We start from the raw sequence: 22560 nt of genomic DNA, 5'->3' as shown, positions 1-22560 counted from the left end.
CACGTGAAGCAGGCCAAGAGGGTGGGAATGGTCACCCGCAGCCAGGCTAAACAAGCCGTGGGGCCTAGCTCTGTTCCGGAAACTTCTATCAGGGCCCGGTCAGAGGTGATGGACCCGGACCCCAGGCCAATGTCTGCAACAGCAGTAGTGGATCCAGTCCCAGAGACCCAGACGGAACCAGTCCCAGAACCGGAACCAGCCAACCAACCAACACCAGACCCCGTGCCAGCACTGAATCCAGTACTTGCAACCTCAACACCAGAGGGCCCCACCGAACCTGAACTGGCAGCAGCCGATAACCCTACACAAGAGGCTCAGCCGGAGCCTGAATCCCAACATAGTGCACCAGCGGAGAGCGGTTCACAGTCAACAGAAACAGCTCCATCCCCTATATCGCTTCCAGAGGGACCAAGCCTAGGTCCACAATCCAATGAGGAACTGATGTCTCCAGCATCAAGGGAACAGTTCCAGACCGAACAGGAAGCAGATGAAAGCCTCCAGAGAGCTTGGACGGCGGCACGGAGCAACCCACCACCTCTCAGCTCTTCTAATCGATCCAGGTTTGTTGTAGAAAGAGGACTTTTATACAAGGAAACTCTTTCTGGGGGACACCAGGAAGACTGGCATCCTCAGAGACAGTTGGTAGTTCCAACTAAATACCGGGCCAAGCTCTTGAGCTTAGCCCATGATCACCCTAGTGGCCATGCTGGGGTGAACAGGACCAAAGACCGTTTGGGGGGGTCATTCCACTGGGAGGGAATGGGCAAGGATGTTTCTACCTATGTCCAGTCTTGTGAGGTGTGCCAAAGGGTGGGAAAACCCCAAGACCAGGTCAAAGCTCCTCTCCAGCCACTCCCCATCATTGAAGTTTCATTTCAGCGAGTAGCTGTGGATATTCTGGGTCCTTTTCCGAAAAAGACACCCAGAGGAAAGCAGTACATACTGACTTTCATGGATTTTGCCACCCGATGGCCGGAAGCAGTAGCTCTAAGCAACACCAGGGCTAAAAGTGTGTGCCAGGCACTAGCAGACATTTTTGCCAGGGTAGGTTGGCCCTCCGACATCCTCACAGATGCAGGGACTAATTTCCTGGCAGGAACTATGAAAAACCTTTGGGAAGCTCATGGGGTAAATCACTTGGTTGCCACTCCTTACCATCATCAAACAAATGGCATGGTGGAGAAGTTTAATGGAACTTTGGGGGCCATGATACGTAAATTCGTAAATGAGCACTCCAATGATTGGGACCTAGTATTGCAGCAGTTGCTCTTTGCCTACAGAGCTGTACCACATCCCAGTTTAGGGTTTTCCCCATTTGAACTTGTATATGGCCGTGAGGTTAAGGGGCCATTGCAGTTGGTGAAGCAGCAATGGGAGGGATTTACACCTTCTCCAGGAACTAACATTCTGGACTTTGTAACCAACCTACAAAACACCCTCCGAACCTCTTTAGCCCTTGCTAGAGAAAACTTACAGGATGCTCAAAAAGAGCAAAAAGCCTGGTATGATAAACATGCCAGAGAGCGTTCCTTCAAAGTAGGAGACCAGGTCATGGTCTTAACGGCGCTCCAGGCCCATAAAATGGAAGCATCGTGGGAAGGGCCATTCGTGGTCCAGGAGCGCCTGGGAGCTGTTAATTATCTCATAGCATTCCCCACCTCCAACCGAAAGCCTAAGGTGTATCATATTAATTCTCTAAAGCCCTTTTATTCCAGAGAATTAAAGGTTTGTCAGTTTACAGCCCAGGGAGGAGATGACGCTGAGTGGCCTGAAGGTGTCTATTACGAAGGGAAATGTGCTGGTGGTGTGGAAGAGGTGAACCTCTCCATGACCCTTGGGCGTATGCAGCGACAGCAGATCCAGGAGCTGTGCACTAGCTACGCGCCAACGTTCTCAGCCACCCCAGGACTGACTGAACGGGCATACCACTCCATTGACACAGGTAATGCTCACCCAATTAGGGTCCACCCTTACCGGGTGTCTCCTCAAGCTAAAACTGCTATAGAACGGGAGATCCAGGATATGTTACAGATGGGTATAATCCGCCCCTCTGAAAGTGCATGGGCATCTCCAGTGGTTCTAGTTCCCAACCCAGATGGGGAAATACGTTTTTGCGTGGACTACCGTAAGCTAAATGCTGTAACTCGCCCAGACAACTATCCAATGCCACGCACAGATGAACTATTAGAGAAACTGGGACGGGCCCAGTTCATCTCTACCTTGGACTTAACCAAGGGGTACTGGCAGGTACCGCTAGATGAATCTGCCAAGGAAAGGTCAGCCTTCATCACACATCTCGGGCTGTATGAATTTAATGTACTCCCTTTCGGGCTGCGAAATGCACCCGCCACTTTCCAAAGACTTGTAGATGGTCTCCTAGCGGGATTAGGAGAATATGCAGTCGCCTACCTTGACGACGTGGCCATATTTTCGGATTCCTGGGCAGACCACCTGGAACATCTACAAAAAGTCCTTGAGCGCATAAGGGAGGCAGGACTAACTGTTAAGGCTAAGAAGTGTCAAATAGGCCTAAACAGAGTGACTTACCTTGGACACCAGGTGGGTCAAGGAACTATCAGCCCCCTACAGGCCAAAGTGGATGCTACCCAAAAGTGGCCTGTCCCAAAGTCAAAGAAACAGGTTCAATCCTTCTTAGGCTTGGCCGGTTATTACAGACGATTTGTACCGCACTACAGCCAAATCGCTGCCCCACTGACAGACCTAACCAAAAAGAAACAGCCAAATGCTGTTCAGTGGACCGGAAAGTGTCAGAAGGCCTTTAACAAGCTTAAAGCGACACTCATGTCTGACCCTGTACTAAGGGCCCCAGACTTTGACAAACCGTTCCTAGTAACCACAGATGCATCCGAGCGTGGTGTGGGAGCATTTTTAATGCAGAAAGGACCTGATCAAGAATTCCACCCTGTAGTGTTTCTCAGCAAAAAACTGTCTGAGAGGGAAAGCAACTGGTCAGTCACTGAAAAAGAATGTTATGCCATTGTCTACGCTCTGGAAAAGCTACGCCCATATGTTTGGGGACGGCGTTTCCACCTGCAAACCGACCATGCTGCACTAAAGTGGCTTCACACCGTCAAAGAAACTAACAAAAAACTTCTTCGGTGGAGTTTAGCTCTCCAAGATTTTGATTTCGACATCCAACACATCTCAGGAGCTTCTAACAAAGTGGCTGATGCACTCTCCCGTGAAAGTTTCCCAGAATCAACTGGTTAAAATCGTCCTTGAGATGTGGAAAATATTGTTAGTCTTTATGTACTTGGTAGTATATTTAGAGATGCATGTGTCTTATTAACTCTGTTTTCCTAGAGCTCCAGGAAGAAATCCCAGCCAGTGTTTCACCCTAGCTGAGATTTGGGGGGCGTGTCATAAATATAAAGGGAAGGGTAAACCCCTTTGAAATCCCTCCTGGCCAGGGGAAAGCTCCTCTCACCTGTAAAGGGTTAAGAAGCTAAAGGTAACCTCGCTGGTACCTGACCAAAATGACCAATGAGGAGACAAGATACTTTCAAAAGCTGGGAGGAGGGAGAGAAACAAAGGGTCTGTGTCTGTCTGTAGTCGTCTTGGCCGGGGACAGAACAGGAATGGAGTCTTAGAACTTTTAGTAAGTAATCTAGCTAGGTATGCGTTAGATTATGATTTCTTTAAATGGCTGAGAAAAGACTTGTGCTGAATAGAATAACTATTTCTGTCTGTGTATCTTTTTTGTAACTTAAGGTTTTGCCTAGAGGGGTTCTCTATGTTTTTGAATCTAATTACCCTGTAAGATATCTACCATCCTGATTTTACAGGGGGGATTTCTTTATTTCTATTTACTTCTATTTTTTATTAAAAGTCTTCTTGTAAAACACTGAATGCTTTTTCATTGTTCTCAGATCCAAGGGTTTGGGTCTGTGGTCACCTATGCAACTTGGTGAGGCTTTTTATCCAACATTTCCCAGGAAAGGGGGGGTGCAAGTGTTGGGAGGATTGTTCATTGTTCTTAAGATCCAAGGGTCTGGGTCTGTAGTCACCTAGGCAAATTGGTGAGGCTTTTTACCAAACCTTGTCCAGGAAGTGGGGTGCAAGGTTTTGGGAAGTATTTTGGGGGGAAGGACGCGTCCAAACAGCTCTTCCCCAGTAACCAGTATTAGTTTGGTGGTGGTAGCGGCCAGTCCAAGGATAACGGATGTAATATTTTGTACCTTTGGGAAGTTTTGACCTAAGCTGATAAAGATAAGCTTAGGAGGTTTTTCATGCAGGTCCCCACATCTGTACCCTAGAGTTCAGAGTGGGGGAGGAACCGTGACACAGCCCCATTCTGTTCTTAGCCTGTTTGCGCATCCTGTTCAAGGACTTCAGTGCTGCTCTACTCCCTAAATTTCAATACTTATGCTTGCCCCAGTGCACTGCTGAACAATCGATGCTCTTTATCTGTCTGCAATATCATCTCAGTTACTTTCACTATTCTTTCATTTTCTCATCCATTTCTTAATTCTTACACTTCAAGTCATTTTGTTTTCTGTGACTTAATAGTTTGCAGTCATCATCTCATTTTAGGGATTTCAAAACACAAGCTGATTTAAACAGTACCGTGTGTGTCCTAGTCCAGTGAATACCGCATCTATATTCCTGACCTGGTCTTCACAATGTTCACTGGATTTTACACTCTGCTATCTATAGCCCCAAGAGACTTTTCTCAGTGTTCCTAATTCTCATGGAGTGAGCATAAGTCCAATGATACTTGGTGTTTTTCTTAGAGCTGCAGCTGCTGAAAGTCATTTTATTAGCTGAGAGTCTGAGCTTTTGTTTTCTTTTTTTTTTTAAGAGTAAGTTTCTAGCCCTCAGGGTTGCAGAGAATAGCTTAAAAATGTGAACCCTAAAGGCTCAAATTTCAGAAGATAAATAAAAAGAACCCCAAATTTATTATTTAAGTCTCATGATTTTTTAAGGCAATCTTACAATTTTTAGAGCCTAGCTGGCTCATGATTTCTGAATGGTTGGGGCTGGCAATACTATCTTGACAGCTGGGTATTACAGGGATGAAGAGACCACCTCCCAAGTCAACCCTTCCACAGTAGGGACTGTGAGAAGTTGTATAGGAGCTATTATGCTTGCTCAACACAAATGAGGAACTCTTACCTTTCACTTGTCCCTCTCTTACCTTGGGAGTTGTCATAAATATAAAGGGAAGGGTAAACACCTTTAAATCACTCCTGGCCAGAGGAAAAACCCTTTCACCTGTAAAGGGTTAAGAAGCTAAGGTAACCTCGCTGGCACCTGACCAAAATGACCAATGAGGAGACAAGATACTTTCAAAGCTGAAGGGGGGGGAGAAACAAAGGGTTCTCTCTCTCCGTCTGTGTGTTGTCTTTTGCCGGGACAAGAGCAGGAATGCAGGTCAGAACTCCTGTAAAGGGTTAATAAGCAATCTAGTTAGATGTGTGTTGGATTCTGTTTTGTTTAAATGGCTGATAAAATAAGTTGTGCTGAATGGAATGTATATTTCTGTTTTTGTGTCTTTTTGTAACTTAAGGTTTTGCCTAGAGGGATTCTCTATGTTTTGAATCTGATTACCCTGTAAGGTATTTACCATCCTGATTTTACAGAGGTGATCCTTTTACTTTTTCTTCAATTAAAATTCTTCTTTTAAGAACCTGATTGTTTTTTCATTGTTCTTAAGATCCCAGGGTTTGGGTCTGTGTTCACCTATGCAAATTGGTGAGGATTTTTATCAAGCCTTCCCCAGGAAAGGGGGCGTAGGGTTTGGGAGGATTTTGGAGGGAAAGACGTTTCCAAGCGGGCTCTTTCCCTGTTATATATTTGTTAGACGCTTGGTGGTGGCAGCAATAAAGTCCAGGGGCAAAAGGTAAAATAGTGTGTACCTTGCGGAAGTTTTAACCTAAGCTGGTAAAAATAAGCTTAGGGGGGTTTTCATGCAGGTCCCCACATCTGTACCCTAGAGTTCAGAGTGGAGAAGGAATCTTGACAGACCACATTACCCCTCTTCTTGAATCCCTCCACTGGCCCCTCTTTCTGTATTACATCAAACATAAGACACTTCTCTTTGCTTTCAAAGCTGTCCGTGGCCTATCACCACCCTACCAGTAATCTTTCATTCTTTATCGACATGTTGACTCCTGATTGCAATCAGCCCACAATGCCAGCCTCCATTGACCCTTGTTAGCTTACCAAAAATGCAATTCATGCTTTCTCCCATGCCACACCTCACATTGAGATGAGCTTCCTGTAAACATCTGCAAAGGTACCTCATTGTTCACCTTCAACTCCCTCCTCCAAACTCTTTTTCCACGATTCCTACAAAAAACTTGACCACTGGTGTGTTGAGACCACTGCCTCTCCTTCTGACTAATACTGTTTCATTGTTTCCTGTGATATCAGAATCTTATTAATCTTACAGTTGTATAGCTTGTTTCCCTTGAAAACTCTGCTCAAGACCTGAATTTCTAATTTTTTTTAAATAACCCTTTTCCTGCCCTTCTTAATATATCAAAGTAGTAAAAAAAAAAAAAGGAATGTAACCTTTCTTCCCCTTTTGTAAGACACTTTTAAGGTCATCTATATAATGTATACATAACTTTGTATATGGGAATCATTACAGCAGGGGTTCTCAAACTTTCTTTTTTTTAATAGTGTGGACCTCAGATTAATAAAGAGATGGTCTCATGGAACATGTTGCCTCCACATTGGTGTTTGTATGGACTACCCCCCTTGCTGATCATGTACAATCCCTGTAACAAATATAGCAACTACTTACATGGAAAGTAATATTAGTAAGATATCTAATGAATTTTTGCCATCCTTTTGCAGTTAGAAAGGCGAAGAACTAGCAACATGTCACCACCCCATTCTGAGGGTATACCACTGGTCCATGGACCACAATTTGGGAACATTTACTCTAAGGAATAATACACTTTTGGGGGGGCGGGGGGTAGAGGGAGAGATTTTCTACCCAAAAGCATCCCACTTTTAAGCCACAGTTTGAACTTTACCCTTTTCCTCATTCAATTCAAAACTCCTCTGGCTGAGGCAGCTGCGCTTCTCCTAGACTATTCACACGGGCTGCTGCAGTGGGTTGTGAGGCACTCTACCTCTTCAGGGGTTAAGCATGTTTCCTCTGCAGTGATGCTACGTCTGCTTGCCTGAGGTGCCAGAGGCAAAAAATGAAGACCAGTTCCCTCTATGGTGTTAGTGCTGTGCTCTGCACTAACTACAGAGGCAATAGACTAGCCCATGGAATAATTTTTTAAAGGTTTCCTAAAGCCCCAGTCTTATACTAAACGTGTACTGAAAACCATAATGCAGAGAACCAAAGAATCCTAGATTTGCATAATGTATTATCACAGGCCTCAGAATGCAGAACTCTGAAGACAGCTCAGTCTGAAGAGAACGTTTGTTTGCTATTTTTGGAGGTTGTTTTGTGTCTTCAAAGACGTGCTTAATCTGCTGCGGCAGATCAAGCCATGCACACAAGCACTTCCTTCCATACAGATTGCTCTTATACTTTACCCTGCATTTCTTTAAAATATCTTAAAAATTGACTGTTGAAATTTAAAACCAACAGTGTGACACACTGTAAATGATTTATTTAAAGAAGACCTGTTATAGAATTGTTTTTGTATGTCCATGTATGTTAATGCAATTTTGTTCTCAAAAATACACTTGTTGTTTTACTGGTTGTCCTTCTTATGAATCAGATCATTATATATTCCTTACCAAGACCCAGAACCTGCAAAGTTTTACACACATGTCTAACATGACGCACATGAGCAGTCCCATTTCAAATCAAACATGGATGTAAATTTCTGCAGCTCGGGGGGGGGCAGGACTTTAGAACCACCATAGGAGTGGTCACTGGGGGACTACAGGAGATAGACTGCATGCTGGTACACAATCTTGAGAGCTTTAGGGCCTGATTCAAAGCCCGTTGAAGTCACTAGGAATCTTTTCATTAACTCCAGTGGGCTTTGGGACAGTTCCTCAGTTAATACTGGTTAGGTACCCATACAGTTTGGGCACGTTAAATAAATCTGATAGGTTTATTGCATTAATAAAGAATCTACAAATATATTGAGTACTACACACCTTTCATTTCCCCTAGAAAAGGATGTTGGGGTTTTTTGGTTTTTTTTTTGGAGAGGAGTCGTCACATGCAATTGGGCAATTGTGGACACTCTTTCCTCTGCACATGCCAGTAGTGGACTGTAGGGAGTTTCTTGTACTTATAAAGCTGAAATGTGGCTGGTATGAAACATAAATTTTATCTTACCTTTAGCTGCACTAGATGTACATCCACATGTTTGCTGTCTGAGTCCTGCTGGACAGAGTAGGTCAGATCCCTGACTCTTTCGGATGTCATCCGGAGCCATGTTTCAATTTCAGGCAGATGGAGAACAATCTTCCAGTCCGCCCCTGTGTGGAGAGGGGGAGGCTTTTCATACTGTTGATCAGAATCAAGCTCCTTCATTGCATCTTCTTCACCATCTTGCTCTGCAGTGGGAGTCATGTTTATGATCATGGGGGATCCATCAGTAGTCATGGGATCCAGTTCTTGTGACCTCATGGGGCTGAGTGCAACATCCATGGCTAACATGGGAAAATCTAAACCATAATTCTTTCCAAAACAGCTGCAAAGACAAAAAGAAAGACAATTACAGTTATGAGACAAAATCTTAGATTAAAGTATTCATAAGATAAGAAATCAGCTTGATCACTAGAGATAAAATATACCATGGCATTCTGAGTGGCTTCTTCACTATACAAATCCTCTCTCATTAACAACTTCAGGAATAAACTGAATTATTAGTTACTAATTTACCTATGAGGTTTAACCTCCTTAATTGGGAAGGATAGCAATTGTCACATTTCCTTATTTCTAGAAAATCAGCACTCTAAAAATCGATTTATGATTTTCATACTGGATGGAACTTTCTGATGTATTCTAATTTAATATAAATACAATACTTAAGATATTGTGAATAATCCCTTGCAATTCTTGTTTGTTCTCAAAGTATTGTATATTTGGGTTTAAATTAAAGTTCAGTTCCTCCACCTAATTAATCCAGGGAGAAAGTGATGGTGTGTTTTTGGTATCACAGTCTTCTCCATGGATACAAACTCTGATGTTATCAGAACTGGATTAATGTAGCATCAAGCAGAAGGCAAAGGTAGATTGTGACAGATGAGGTTATTCATAAATCACAGTTACCCAGAGCATCAGGAAGATACATTGAAAAATGGCAAAATATATTGGTACTTATCTCATGTTAACCATATGTGGAAGTCCCCCTTTAAATGGTTAAGCACCGGAAACACAGAATCCTGTTATAGCAAATTTCCTTCTGGCTTGACTATGAAACAGTTTCACTGGGGTTACACATGGTGTATCATTTTGTATTTTCAAAGTAAAATCCAGTTTTCACTGAAATTTTCTTTTAAAGCATTTTTTGCTTTGACCTTACGCTATTTTACTTGCAAGCAGAAGTGGATGCTGCAGAAAAGCATTATCCAAGAAAACACGAGCCAGGATGTCAGCACGAGGCCCTGCATAAAGCAAAATACCTTAGCATTCTGAAAATCTTCATTAGTTGTGTGATTCCTAACTTCTTCAAAATTAGATCTGAATCTTATGAGATAGCTTTACAAGAGTGCCATGGCAGAGGTGGTTCCAATACAAGGCCTTGTCCCCTCCGCAAAGCATTTATGATGTTCTGCAGCACAACAAAGGCACATTCAATACAGTTGCATGAAACAGTTTAATGAGATTGGTTGTATCTGGAGACTTCTCTCAGCCATTTTGTCTATCCATCAGATGCTACAGGGCTTAAAACTACTTTTTTGTAATTCTTTTTCTTGCTTTATAGAAATTATCGAAGTAGTCATTAGCTGCAATATAGTGGGGCTCAATGCCACAATGCTTAGATATTCCAGTTTCTCCACCTTAAATTTTTCCCGAGTGAGGATTGCAGTTCAGAGCATAGGTCTTCAGTTTAGAATGGGTAAGCAGCTTTATCTCGCTTCAAAACACTGAATTGTGGTGCTTGAGCATTTAATGTGGAGCTCAGGGCATCAAGACACTCCCACGACATGCAGTCAGAGTACCAAAGTATCAACCATAACAATGGTCCAGTCCATTTCCTCTACAACCCGAATGATGCGGTAAAGTTTTGGTAGGCAGTCAGGCCAGAAAACATACCATCTATGCTATTTTGCTTCTATCTCCCACGCTACCACTATTTTACTAAGCCACATTCTGTGTAATCATCAGCCATGCATACATCTGAATTTGCAGCGGCCACTAGCTTAGTAAATATTTAACTAGGTTGATTTTAAAACAGCTGATAAAATCAGGGAGAGAGAACCAAAGAAGATTGTCAGAGCTCTGAGTTACAGTACAACTTTTAATTCAAATTCCCTTTTACCCATTCAGAAATTAAATCATACATATTTTAGCAGCATTGCAGCAAGATTTATGAAAATAGTTACAAATATATCCTCAAAATGCTGATCACTTCAAATCCATTTCTGTTCTTTACAAAATCTTCAGCTTAAACACTCAAAAGTGCATTTTGTTAGACAAATCTTTCCATTTGAAAAATTCTAACTCTAATTTATACTGTATCAGAATAACTGTTTTTAACAGACAACACAATTATTACTTTGAGCACTCTCTCAATGTTATTTCCTCCTGACCAGTGAAATTTTGATGGTGTCCACTGTATCCATATTTCTCTAAGTTTACCATTACCAAATAAGCATGCCTTCTAGCCAAATTAGTTACTCCTTCTTCATTAAATGATGCAGGTGCACTGGAAATGCAGCACAGGCCTAATGGCTGTTCCACATACAACTAGTTCTCCATGCAGATTCTGGAAGGTTGTTTTTTTTTATTATTTATTTTTATTGTGGTTCATCTCCAGTAACAGCATTAGAGCAATAATCAAAAAATTAAAGCATGATTCCACTGAAACAAACAAAAGCTAAACCATGCTGCATGCAGAGTGCACCTCCAGCTGCAGGGAAAGAATTTGTAATCAGCAGCCTTTAGGAACTGACTGACCTGCTTTTTGTCCCCATACACTTGACCCTACAGTCTGGCTTCTCCAGCATTGTAGCTAACAGCACCATTATTCTAGTGGTGTTAAAGTCCATCAAATCCTTTTCTTTCCACAAATAAGACAGTGTTAAATATATCACTTCGTTTTTCCCATGTACTTGTAACAGATTTCATACAAACATAAAATATACCATGGATTCTCATTAACAGGGCCTGGGGATGCTCTCTCTTTCTAAAAGCTCACAATGCTTGAAAGGAGGCCCTGTTGCAGACAGAAATTACTGAAGCTGAACACTAGTACACATGATTCATTATATTGTTTCTTGGCAGATCAAAATGCCTCACAATCCATCTATATAGCCACAAAAGAAAGCTGAAAGTATCTCTTGCTCTCTCTCAGAGAATTGGCATCAAAGTAATGTACTCATTGCACTGTTATCCTTAATATCAATCTAGGACCCTTAAACTCCACTGTCTTTCCCTTCCCCCATTAGCTCTGATTTCTCCAATTGTTGTGAAGCAAAATAACTCCAAGGCTATGCCTGCATCAACCTATAAAATGTCCTGCCAAAATACTGTCAGTATGACCTTGATTCACATGTGTATATTTGATTTGAAAGGAAACTCAAAGTTCTTGCTGAAGAACAGTGTTGTTACATAGCTCTACAGGCACCATACTAAATAATAACCACCAAAGAGTCGCCAATCACAGCAAAAACTTTGCCAATCAAGCTGTTTTAAGCAATTTGAGAACCAGAACACTTGCCAGAATCAGTATTGCTATCAAAAGTAGTTCTTTTTTTTTGGTATGCTAAGCACTTACAGGCAAGGTCCAGAAGCTTTTGTGTTCCTAACTAACTAAGCAACTTTATAACTGCATAGTTCAATCATTCATGATAGCCTGTTAATGCACTATTGCACGAAGCCAATCAAAGCTAAAGCATTCTTGTTTCTCAGTTGGGAAGGTGCCCTTTCAAACTCCAACTATTTGGAGACCGTTTCAGTTCCAATATCCTGCTAATATTGTAGTTGATGTATATTACATCTGATCCAAAATATTTCACATGCTGGAAAAAGGCCCAGATACAAAAAAGAAGAGTGCACCATATAAAGCTGTGATATCTACTGTATAAAACCATTTGGGGGGTGGGGTTTGAAATGATTATGTTAAACAATACATTTGGGGCTAAATTTGTCATTTTCCTTTTTTTCATTCTGACTCCCTTTATAGGGCACAGAATCTGATTAACAGGAACTCCTGAACTGAAGTAAGCAGGGACTTATCATTCTGGACTAGGACTACTCTTATATATGTGTGTGTGTGTGCACGTGCACACATATATCCCTTTACTAAGTGCATTAAGCCTAACAGAAGGCTGATTACCTTCCACAATCACATAGGCAATCCCCTTTTCTCCTAGTTTTCCACTCAGACGCTGACACTTTCATGCAAAGCATAGAATTTGCGTGTCAGCCATAATATCGTTCAATCAATCATCAAAAGTCTTCTCTCACTCATTTTGCCCTCTGATTATTCAGATTCTCCTTGTTTATAAAATACAACACAAATTCATTCAGTCAGCCATCAGATCATCCATGTTTTCCTGCAACAGCAGCTGGTTCCTGTCAAACAAAGATTCATTAAGTATTTTAAGTCATACATTGGTCCAAGCATTGATCAGTGGTGCAGACACTGGGTTGAGTGAATGTTAATGAGCTCTACATTTTTTTTTTCTCACTGTCACATATTGTTAAAATCAGCTGCAAGCATTATATGGCCACCTATCTATCAGGAAAACAATTCATTTTCTTCTCCACAGTGGTCAAAAAAAGGCTGAAAGTAATTCATTAAATAACTATGCCAGGTTGCTGACTTTGAAATCTAATGATGCAAGTTTCGGCAACAACAGAATTAACTAGCTCAGTGCTGTTCGTTTTAATATCCAGCCAATGTGTTTATCCCACACAAAACTGTCTCCTATACCTTCCTAGCATCAAAAGCCCCAACTAGCCTCTATGCAAATGTTAAAACCTCCACCTTTCCCCTGACAAACTCTACAGTAGATATGTGTTTCAATACCAAATTCTGCAGCACATAGAAAATTAAAAATTTAGAAGCACTGTGAAATAAATTGAATTTACCACAACAGATTGGACAGAATAACTGAACTGAAGAGAGGGGTCAAAATTTTAAATTCGGCCTTAATGGTGACTCCATTTCATGCCTGCAATTTAATAGATTTGTGGATTTTAACAGATTTTAATGCTAGAAGGAACTAATAAGATTATCTAGTCTGACCTCCTGCATAACATAGGCCAAAGAATTAAACCCAGTAATTCCAGTATCAAGCAGTAACAATAATGTTATTTACACTTGGAATTTTCAAAACCACTAAAAATTGGCCTCACTTGCCTTCCATTAAATCAACAGTAAAATTCCCAAGGACTTAAAGGGGAGCAAAGAGAAGGCAATACTGAGTTCTTGTGAAAATCTCACCCTAGATGTTAAGTACCGGATTATGCCTGCAAATCAGGTATTAAGAAATCTGAAACGACCTGCCATGCACTTTGACATCTACAATCTCCCGTTGTTGCTTGCGGAACATGAAAAGTTTATACTCACAAGGCGAATAATCCCTTATTCTCACTAGGACTAAACAATAAATTAATTGAGTAAATCTGGGTAAATCCAGGTTCTAGTGCAATCAGAAAACATCAGTTTAGGGCCATATCTTCACGGCTTCCACTGTTGCTCTTTGTCACAACTTGGGCCAGCCCCCCACTCTGGATGGTCATCAACCTGTTGTGAGTGAACTTGATTCCTAGATCCCACATGCTTCTAAACACCCCTGGATCTGGGAAGTGACTGGTCATGTTCCTATCTCTGGGTCTCTGAGACCCACTTCCAGGTGCAGATCTCATGTCTGCACCCTTCCTTAGGGCATCCAGACTGCAGATCCCCATATCTAAGACCCTGGAACCAACAGCCTCAGCCTTCTCAGGCTCTCAGCTGCTTAGACAAGTTGCCCCAGAGTTCACCTGCCTGTGAAAGCTGTGGTTTCTTGATTAGCCCTTTCAGGGACAAGTTGGCATGGAAGCAAGGACCACAGGCTTCGAACAAAAGTTTCTTTACAACAGTCATTTTACTCTTAAAGAAAGCACACTCAAGAGTTATGGATCTTTGAAAAACAACACAGTCCTGAATGCAGCACCCAGAGTCTGATCTCACCTCCCCACAACCCCGACAGCTCTGGTTTTGGACAGTGTCCTTAGGCTAGGCCACCCTTCCTGCCACTCTAAGCCTGGAGTTCTTAAATGTTGCAGTGATTTGGCCCTTTGCTTAGAGAAGCATCCATCTGTTAAAACCGTGTCTGTCCCCTTTTCGCCCATGTGCTTTGAGGTGAGGAAGTTCCAGGTTTCAGCTCTCCCAGTCAGCTTCTGTGCAGCGTGTCATTCAAAACTCAATGGCCCTATAAGTAGAAGGCCCATTGTTCAAGTAGGAAATAGTTGTTCAATGTTGATAGCTCTAGATTGCTCTGCGCCAGCTTCTCAGACACAGTTATTCAACTACAAAAAACTGATGCTCTAATCCATGATGGAGATGCAACACATCATAAGTGTTACTCTCCAAAATGGAGGTTACAGTAGAAGCTGGAAGTCTTGAAATAAAATTGCCTTCACAAACCAAGATGTAGTTCACACTTTGCCCTGGCTAGATCCCTATAGGTCACACTGTTCACATAGACCTACTTTATCCCGCCACTTCCTTTCCACACAGGCATTTCCCGGCCATCCTTCCCATCTTCCTAGGCCCTGATCACTCACTCCCTTCCTTCTAGGACTGAGTGATCTGCTCCATGGCTAAGGACCTCCATAGGGAATGGGAACTGAATACTGCAGGACATTTATAGTGCAAACTGGGGTTTCAAACTCACCAGTGCAAATCCATCCCCCTTCATTCTATCCCCAAATCACTATGGTCACAGTGGTCTGGATGAAATAAGGTTGGTGGTCTAAGTATTGGCCCACCTCACTAAAGTCATCATTTCAATAGTTAACACCCTTGTTGGCAATTTCAGCAGGGTCTAAGGATTGACTAGACCATTTGCTCCTAGACGAGTATTGATGAACACAAGCAGGGCAGTATGAGCCATGCTTGCACTTCCAGTGCCCAAATTGTATTGGTAGCTCCACAGATCAATAGCCATTCAAACCTCCTGGGGTCTCAAAGCCAGCATCTTTCACCAGCACCAAGTTCACTTACAATTAAAAAGAAAAAAATAGTTTTTATCTAATATTAACTGGAATAATCCTAGAAAAGAGTAATTCAGGAAGAGGTAACTTTTATTTTCCCACCTCAATGAGAAAAGTTTGGACAGTGTCACATTTTGCCAGTGCCTATGAAACCCATGTGGGGAAGGGAACCTGTAACTACTCATCAAGAAATCTCAACTCTTCTTTATGTGGGACCTAAGTACCATATGGTACAATGAAGCTGTGCATGAAATAGTATATTCAATATATACACTCAAAGTTCATATCATTTTACACTCCCACTTGGGGAAAGGCAAGGAGAAAAACCAGAAATTGAGAATATTAATTAGCTCTTACAACAGATGAAGCAATTTCTACTCTACAGTATGCATTCACATTGAAGAAAGATTTGAAACAACAATGTTCACAGGAAGCTGGACCGGTTGATTTTAGTAACTATTTTTCCGACCCATGTCTCTCTCAACGGAGACGACTCCTCCTCCTCACCTTGCTCTGTAGAGAAGAGTGAGTGAAAGACAACATGGAGAGAAAAGATTAATTTTAAAATGGGCTTACACAAATTAGTGGCTTCACATTATCCTAGCAGTACATCAGCATCCTTTAATATCTACCTTGAGGGTTTTTTTGTCCTAGTTTCCACTCCCAAGTGTTGTCAATACTTAAATGTATAGTGGCATGTTGCATTTGTCCCCCGCCCCAGTCTAAGCCATATAGGATCTCCTTGCACAAGTGGCCAATATCAGTATGTAAACTACAATCACAGCTTGATTTCCACTTGCCAGCTATCAAGTACAGAAACAATTAAATAATCAGGTGGTGGAAATTCCAAAATAAAGATTGTCCTACTGGCAGGAGGTGGCCTCCTGGGTTCCAAAACCTTCTCCAATGGAAAAGGATAAAAAGCCTTTCAGTTTGGAAGGTGATAAAATCAGGCTTCAGTTCAGAGGTATCACAGATACCTGTAGTGATATTTCAAACTGGACTTGCAATAGTCTGTAATTTGCACAGATGCAGCAAAAATTGGTTCATAATATGAGGGGTTTTTAAAAAGTCAAATTATAAACTGTATGACGTTAATGGGAATCCTGCCCAGGACTTCCAAGAAATGTAATTCCCACCAACATAACACGGGGCCAAAATAAATCCAGGAGATGTAGGAGAAGTTTTCAACATCTGTGATGCTAAGATCATACTATGCTCTCATATCCCTCCTTCAAAGTAACCTGCACTCATGATATAAAGATGAGCAGATAATGTTCTATAGTGAGATCCTCAGATGAAAGGTGCTCCAGAAAGAAAAAGCAGTAATATTGCTCCTTGATAGTTTTCTGGGATGCATTAGTGATGAAGATAAGTATACAAAAGGTTCCGGAACATTTTACAGCTATTTTGGTTGTACGTTAGGTCACGTCTAAATGAGCAGTTAGTGCACAGCAAGCTGGTGTGCAAATCTACAGTGTTCTAGGGTGCCACACACTAACTGTCTGTGTGGTCCCTGCTGCTGGTCACTAAAATGTCCCTACACTGTGCACTAACTTTAAACAAGGCCTTTGTCATAGTTTCAGGGCACTTATATCTGTGGACCACCAACCCCACCCACTTTAGGCTTACAGCTCCAGGCCATCATCTCTCTGGCGCAGAGACTTGAGTCTCATTCTCCCCAGATAAGGGATTTTAAGGCTACTCAGCTCCCTTCCTTACACTGTGCTATCCCTAGCAAGCCATACTGCCTTAAAAGACCAGTGTCTGTGCTTTTCTTTCTCTATGAAAGCTATGACTAATATATCACCCGCAGTTATAAGTTACCACTCAGCTCCTTCTAAGCACGCATATGTATTTTTAAGGTAAAAGCATGACAGAGAAAACATATTAAAACAATAAAAACCTACACACATGCTAAAAAGTGTACCAAAGATCACCCCAATCCGGCGTAAGGCTCCGGTGGATATCTGTCACTAATTTGAAGGGGCCTGAGCTCATCTATCACCAGCCTAACAATCAACAGAAAGACTGAAGGGAAAAGCTGTGGCAGCAGCTTTGTTAAAAAAAAAATCACCATCAGGGTAAAACTGGGATGGTGACTTCACAGACTCACGCCTTTGATTTCCTGTTTTATTGTCTCATTCACGCCACAGAAAATCCAGACTTCATAATTTAACATCTAAAGAATGTCATCAGACAATAAGTCAGAAAGCTGGAGACTTCAGTCACAGATGAGGCATTTTCTTAATATCTTTTCTTTGCTATCAAGAATAACTCATTCCTGCTGCAGAACAAGGAGACAATTAGCTATTTGCAACTGTCTGTGAAAGCAATTTGTTCACAGTTGCTATCAATCAGAACTTCCTTTTGAGAAAAATACAGCTAACCGCTTTAAAATATTCCGCCTACCTTTAATCATGCAAGACCTAGTTTTCAAAGACTCACACAACAAGGTGATCTGCACAAGATGTGAGCGTGTGTGTATACATAGGTGCCAACTCCATGGGTGCTCTGGGGCTGAAGCATCCATGGGGAAAAATTGGTGGGTGCTCTGCACCCACCGGCAGCCAAGTGCCCCGCCCCAGCTCACTTCCACCTCCACCTCCTCCTCTGAGCACGCTGTCCCCGCTTCTCCTGCAAGTGCTTGCCACCATGGAACACCTGTTTTGTGGCGTAACAAGCTGTGGGAGTGAGGGGGAGGAGTGGGAACATGGCACGCTCAGGGGAGGAGGTGGGGAAGAGGCAGGGCCAGGGCGGGGATTTGGGGAAGGAGTCCAATAAGGATAGGGAGGGGTCTGAGTTGGGGCAGGGCTGGGGGGCATGAGCACCCACCAGCGCCAGGAGAAGTTGGCGCCTATGTGTGTATACATATATATGCTTTTGCATGCAATTCCTTCCCTACACACACACACACACACACACACACACAATTGGAAGAATGCATGTGTTTTGGTGCAATCTCAGCTACATCTGTAATGACAAAATTTGTGATGCAAGTGTAAGCTCTAGAGCTAGAAGACTTAGAGGGATGGAACACTTAAATCCCACTAAAAAAAAGAATGGAAAAGTTAGCCCTAGCCAGCAACATTCGCATGGCAAATCATACAAATGATGCTGGCTAAATTTAGCTGGAATTTGTCTATGTTCTGATTATGTAAGTGATAACAGATTGTTACTGTACTCATACCAGGGCACAGGAATTGTGTAAGACATGCCCTGCAGTAGGTGGATTACCCTGGCTTTACAGGTGTTGGACTTCAGTTTGGGAATACGATTCAATTTCATTAAGGAGTGGGCTCTGTACGAGAGACCAGGAGCTCTATCCCATAGAACAGGTGTAACCCACTGGTGAGTATGTGTTACAAGACCCTCTCTGTGCCAATCCACAAAGGATAGGAGTTGTCACAGCCCCTGGCTACAGGGCCTTGGCTCAAACTGTATCAGCTCATACTTTTAGCTCTGTAGGGCTTCAGGGTACTGGCCATGAGTGTGGCCATCACACAAGCACTCTGTCCAAAGTCCTGTTCTGCTGTTGGTTCCCAACTGGAGATTATGAACTCTGCAGGATTGGACCAGACCAGCAGTAGTAGCACAGATCTGACTTGACAAGTGGTGATGATGCAGAGCTGACTTCACAGTACTCCAACCAGCAGTGGGACAAAGCTGAGCTTCACAACGGGGCCTGACCAGACTGCCAGCAGCAGAACAGATGTCACAGAAGTGGAACCAGACAGCTGCCCATTGGAGTAGGACCTGGGGGGAATGTCTCTGGACTGGAGCAGACAATGAGAGAAGAGTCAACCTATGGTGCTCCCGCCTCACTTCCACTGGGTCTAACTGAACCTACGAGTAAGGCTAAGATTTTGTCATGGTTATTTTTAGCAAAAGTCACGGACAGGTCATGGGCAATAAACAAAAATTCACAGAAGCCATGACTGGTCTGTGACTTTTGCTGCTGCGGTTCCATGATTTCCAGCACCACTGTGGCGGCTGGGAGCTGTGGGATTCCCCCTCCACTCGCGGTGGCTGGGAGCTGCAGGGTGACCATATTTCCCAAAGAGAAAATGGGACACCCCAACTGCTTGTCCGAGGAATCATAGAATCATAGAATATCAGGGTTGGAAGGGACCCTAGAAGGTCATCTAGTCCAACCCCCTGCTCAAAGCAGGACCAATTCCCAGTTAAATCATCCCAGCCAGGGCTTTGTCAAGCCTGACCTTAAAAACCTCTAAGGAAGGAGATTCTACCACCTCCCTAGGTAACGCATTCCAGTGTTTCACCACCCTCTTAGTGAAAAAGTTTTTCCTAATATCCAATCTAAACCTCCCCCACTGCAACTTGAGACCATTACTCCTCGTTCTGTCATCTGCTACCATTGAGAACAGTCTAGAGCCATCCTCTTTGGAACCCCCTTTCAGGTAGTTCAAAGCAGCTATCAAATCCCCCCTCATTCTTCTCTTCTGTAGGCTAAACAATCCCAGCTCCCTCAGCCTCTCCTCATAAGTCATGTGTTCCAGTCCCCTAATCATTTTTGTTGCCCTTCACTGGACTCTCTCCAATTTATCCACATCCTTCCTGAAGTGTGGGGCCCAAAACTGGACACAGTACTCCAGATGAGGCCTCACCAATGTCGAATAGAGGGGAACGATCACGTCCCTCGATCTGCTCGCTATGCCCCTACTTATACGTCCCAAAATGCCATTGGCCTTCTTGGCAACAAGGGCACACGGCTGACTCATATCCAGCTTCTCGTCCACTGTCACCCCTAGGTCCTTTTCCGCAGAACTGCTGCCTAGCCATTCGGTCCCTAGTCTGTAGCTGTGCATTGGGTTCTTCCGTCCTAAGTGCAGGACCCTGCACTTATCCTTATTGAACCTCATCAGATTTCTTTTGGCCCAATCCTCCAATTTGTCTAGGTCCTTCTGTATCCTATCCCTCCCCTCCAGCGTATCTACCACTCCTCCCAGTTTAGTATCATCCGCAAATTTGCTGAGAGTGCAATCCACACCATCCTCCAGATCATTTATGAAGATATTGAACAAGTCCGAGGAGTCCGAGGCTGTCGCCTGTCACTGGAACCCTGAGGAGCGCCCCCTCAGGAGTCTGTCACCTGTCACTGGAACTTTACAGGGGGCCCACTGTCACTTGTCACTGCTGTCCCCAGAACCCTGCCAGGGCCCCACTGGCTGTCAGCTCCTGGGGCTAAAACAGAGACCTGTCAGGGAAGTCTCTGGAAGTCACTTCCATGACCTCCATTACATAAACGTAGCCTTACCTACGAGTCGTGTTTTAGGTGGGTGGGGATTGTTTGTGACTAAGACTTCTGAACCACAACAACCCAGACAATTAATGCATTGGAATGATTTGTTGGCCATGCTCCTGCCAGTCACTGGGTTTTGCTCATTTTATTGTATAATATATTTCTCTCTCACACACACATGGGTCTTGCATTACTTTTGTTTATTTTATTCCTTTCATCCCCCTTACCCTGACCCCAAATAAAATGTGCTTCCATGTTTTCAGAAACATCCGCATGCTTGCAAGTGGGGAAGAATCACCTTGAAAGGTGACCAGGGAGTTATATTTCAAATTTCCCAAAGCCACAAATAGGAATACAGTTCTGGATGAGGGTTTGAATCCTAGTTTATTTTATTGTAGGAAACTTCTCATGCATACGGAAATGCTGTTGGTGTGCAAGAAGTGTCTTTTGTAAAACAATGTGATTTTTGCATGCAAAACTGATGGCTCAAATTAAAAAAGCTAGTTTGTGGCTGTTTTTGAAACTGTATGCACACTAAATATAGGTACAAATAATTATCACCTTGAAAGCACTTATGTGAATGACCACCCTGCACTGTTAAGTGGCGGGTATTTGGCTCGGTGGCAGAATGAAGGGAATGATGCATTTTGGCTGGCGGTGGGAGAGATTAAAACTGTTGCAACAGGGATCAGCGTGGTCACTGACTCATCCCCTAGGAATGTGGGATTTAAAAGGGGCAGTTCTGCACCTGAGCCTCCCTTTTACATGGACAGGCAGAAGCAGGATCCATTCTCCCTCCCCTTTAGGTGGTAAAATACCAGGTTTGGTCTAGACCTGCTGTGGGCAGTCCACTAGCCACCCCTTTTTTACGGGGGCTGGGAAGGAATTTTTCCCTTACCACCATATTGGCCTGGGGGCAGGTGGGGTTTTTTCCCCTTCCCCACAGTGGGTTCAGGAAGGGCTCTGCTCATGCATGGCATGAAGGGCAGTAGACTATATGTCGCAACTCATTATGTAAATGTGGGGTGGATGTCCAGTGCAGGTACTCCAAGGAAAGGACCGGATAAATGCATTGGAAAAGAACTTCAAAAAAGTTGTTTGTTAAGGGAATGAACAGGGGCGGGGACTGCTATGATTGGTACAGCAGGGAGCCAACCCCCCATTCTTATAGCCCACCTTAACCCTTCTACAAGGAGGGGTGGATGGTAAGGTCCCGGCAATGGATTTGCTGGAGGGACCTGGATGGAAAAAGAGGGGGAGATAGTGAAAGTCCCCCACCCAGGTAATTATGGAATAAACATGGGGTTACCTGCCCTGTACACATTCATCTGCTGGGTAGTCCCAGACATCTAATAATAAAGTTATGGCCTGAGTAAAACCATGTCAAATGTCTCCTGTCCTTCTTTTGGTCTAGACAGACAATAACTTTGGTCATGTAAGTAGTCCCACTGAATACATATGAAATTGTCTTGTGCTTCTGAATATATGCCTCAATGGCCATAATGACAAAAATATTGCATTTGAAATGCAGGTTATTAAACATATTATGTATATATTTTGATATATGACACTCTGTTTGGTCTAGAAATTAGGCAAGAAATTCCTAAACACACACTCACCTCATTTCCAATTCTTTCCAGGTCATGAAAGAGAATTTTTATCCTTATTTTTGCTTTCTTTTCCAGCCAAATGGGGGGAGGGGGACTCAGAGGAACATAAAAATGATACAGACAAACATACATTTCCAAAAGACCAAATAAAGGCTCAGGTGTGCGTGGTGGTTGTTTTTTGGTAATTTCTTCTCTCCTTACATATAATATTACAAACCAATATCAAACTATGTCATTTAGTTTGAGTGCCCAACATTAAAACTTAATGATGTCGGGTTTGTTTCCAAAAGATGCTGAGTGCCTACAGCTTCCATAGGAGTGGCTCCCCGAATCAAGCCTTTAATAGTTTTACAAATTAACAT

At 43.0% G+C, this 22560-nt stretch overlaps 1 protein-coding gene across 3 annotated transcripts in view; it reads right to left on the bottom strand.

Moving 5' to 3' along the window:
- Positions 1-22560, bottom strand: part of AKAP6 (A-kinase anchoring protein 6) — a 405063-nt gene that overhangs the window by 305067 nt on the left and 77436 nt on the right. The window contains exons 1-2 of one of the 3 annotated variants that reach the window (XM_073348985.1): positions 9577-9641; positions 8285-8642 (exon numbers count right to left, since the gene is read on the bottom strand). In XM_073348985.1, coding sequence (XP_073205086.1) covers positions 8285-8642; positions 9577-9599 — 381 coding nt within the window. In that variant the 5' untranslated portion in view covers positions 9600-9641. Of the gene's footprint in view, positions 1-8284; positions 8643-9576; positions 9642-22560 lie in introns of those variants that run through there. The other 2 variants (XM_073348986.1, XM_073348987.1) reach the window with 2 other exon arrangements.

This window comes from Lepidochelys kempii, chromosome 6 (assembly GCF_965140265.1).
Source record: "Lepidochelys kempii isolate rLepKem1 chromosome 6, rLepKem1.hap2, whole genome shotgun sequence".
In the NCBI taxonomy this organism is placed as follows: domain Eukaryota; kingdom Metazoa; phylum Chordata; order Testudines; family Cheloniidae; genus Lepidochelys; species Lepidochelys kempii.
The sequence above is the reverse complement of the archived record's forward strand: the minus strand, read 5'-3'. Positions and strand labels throughout refer to the sequence as shown.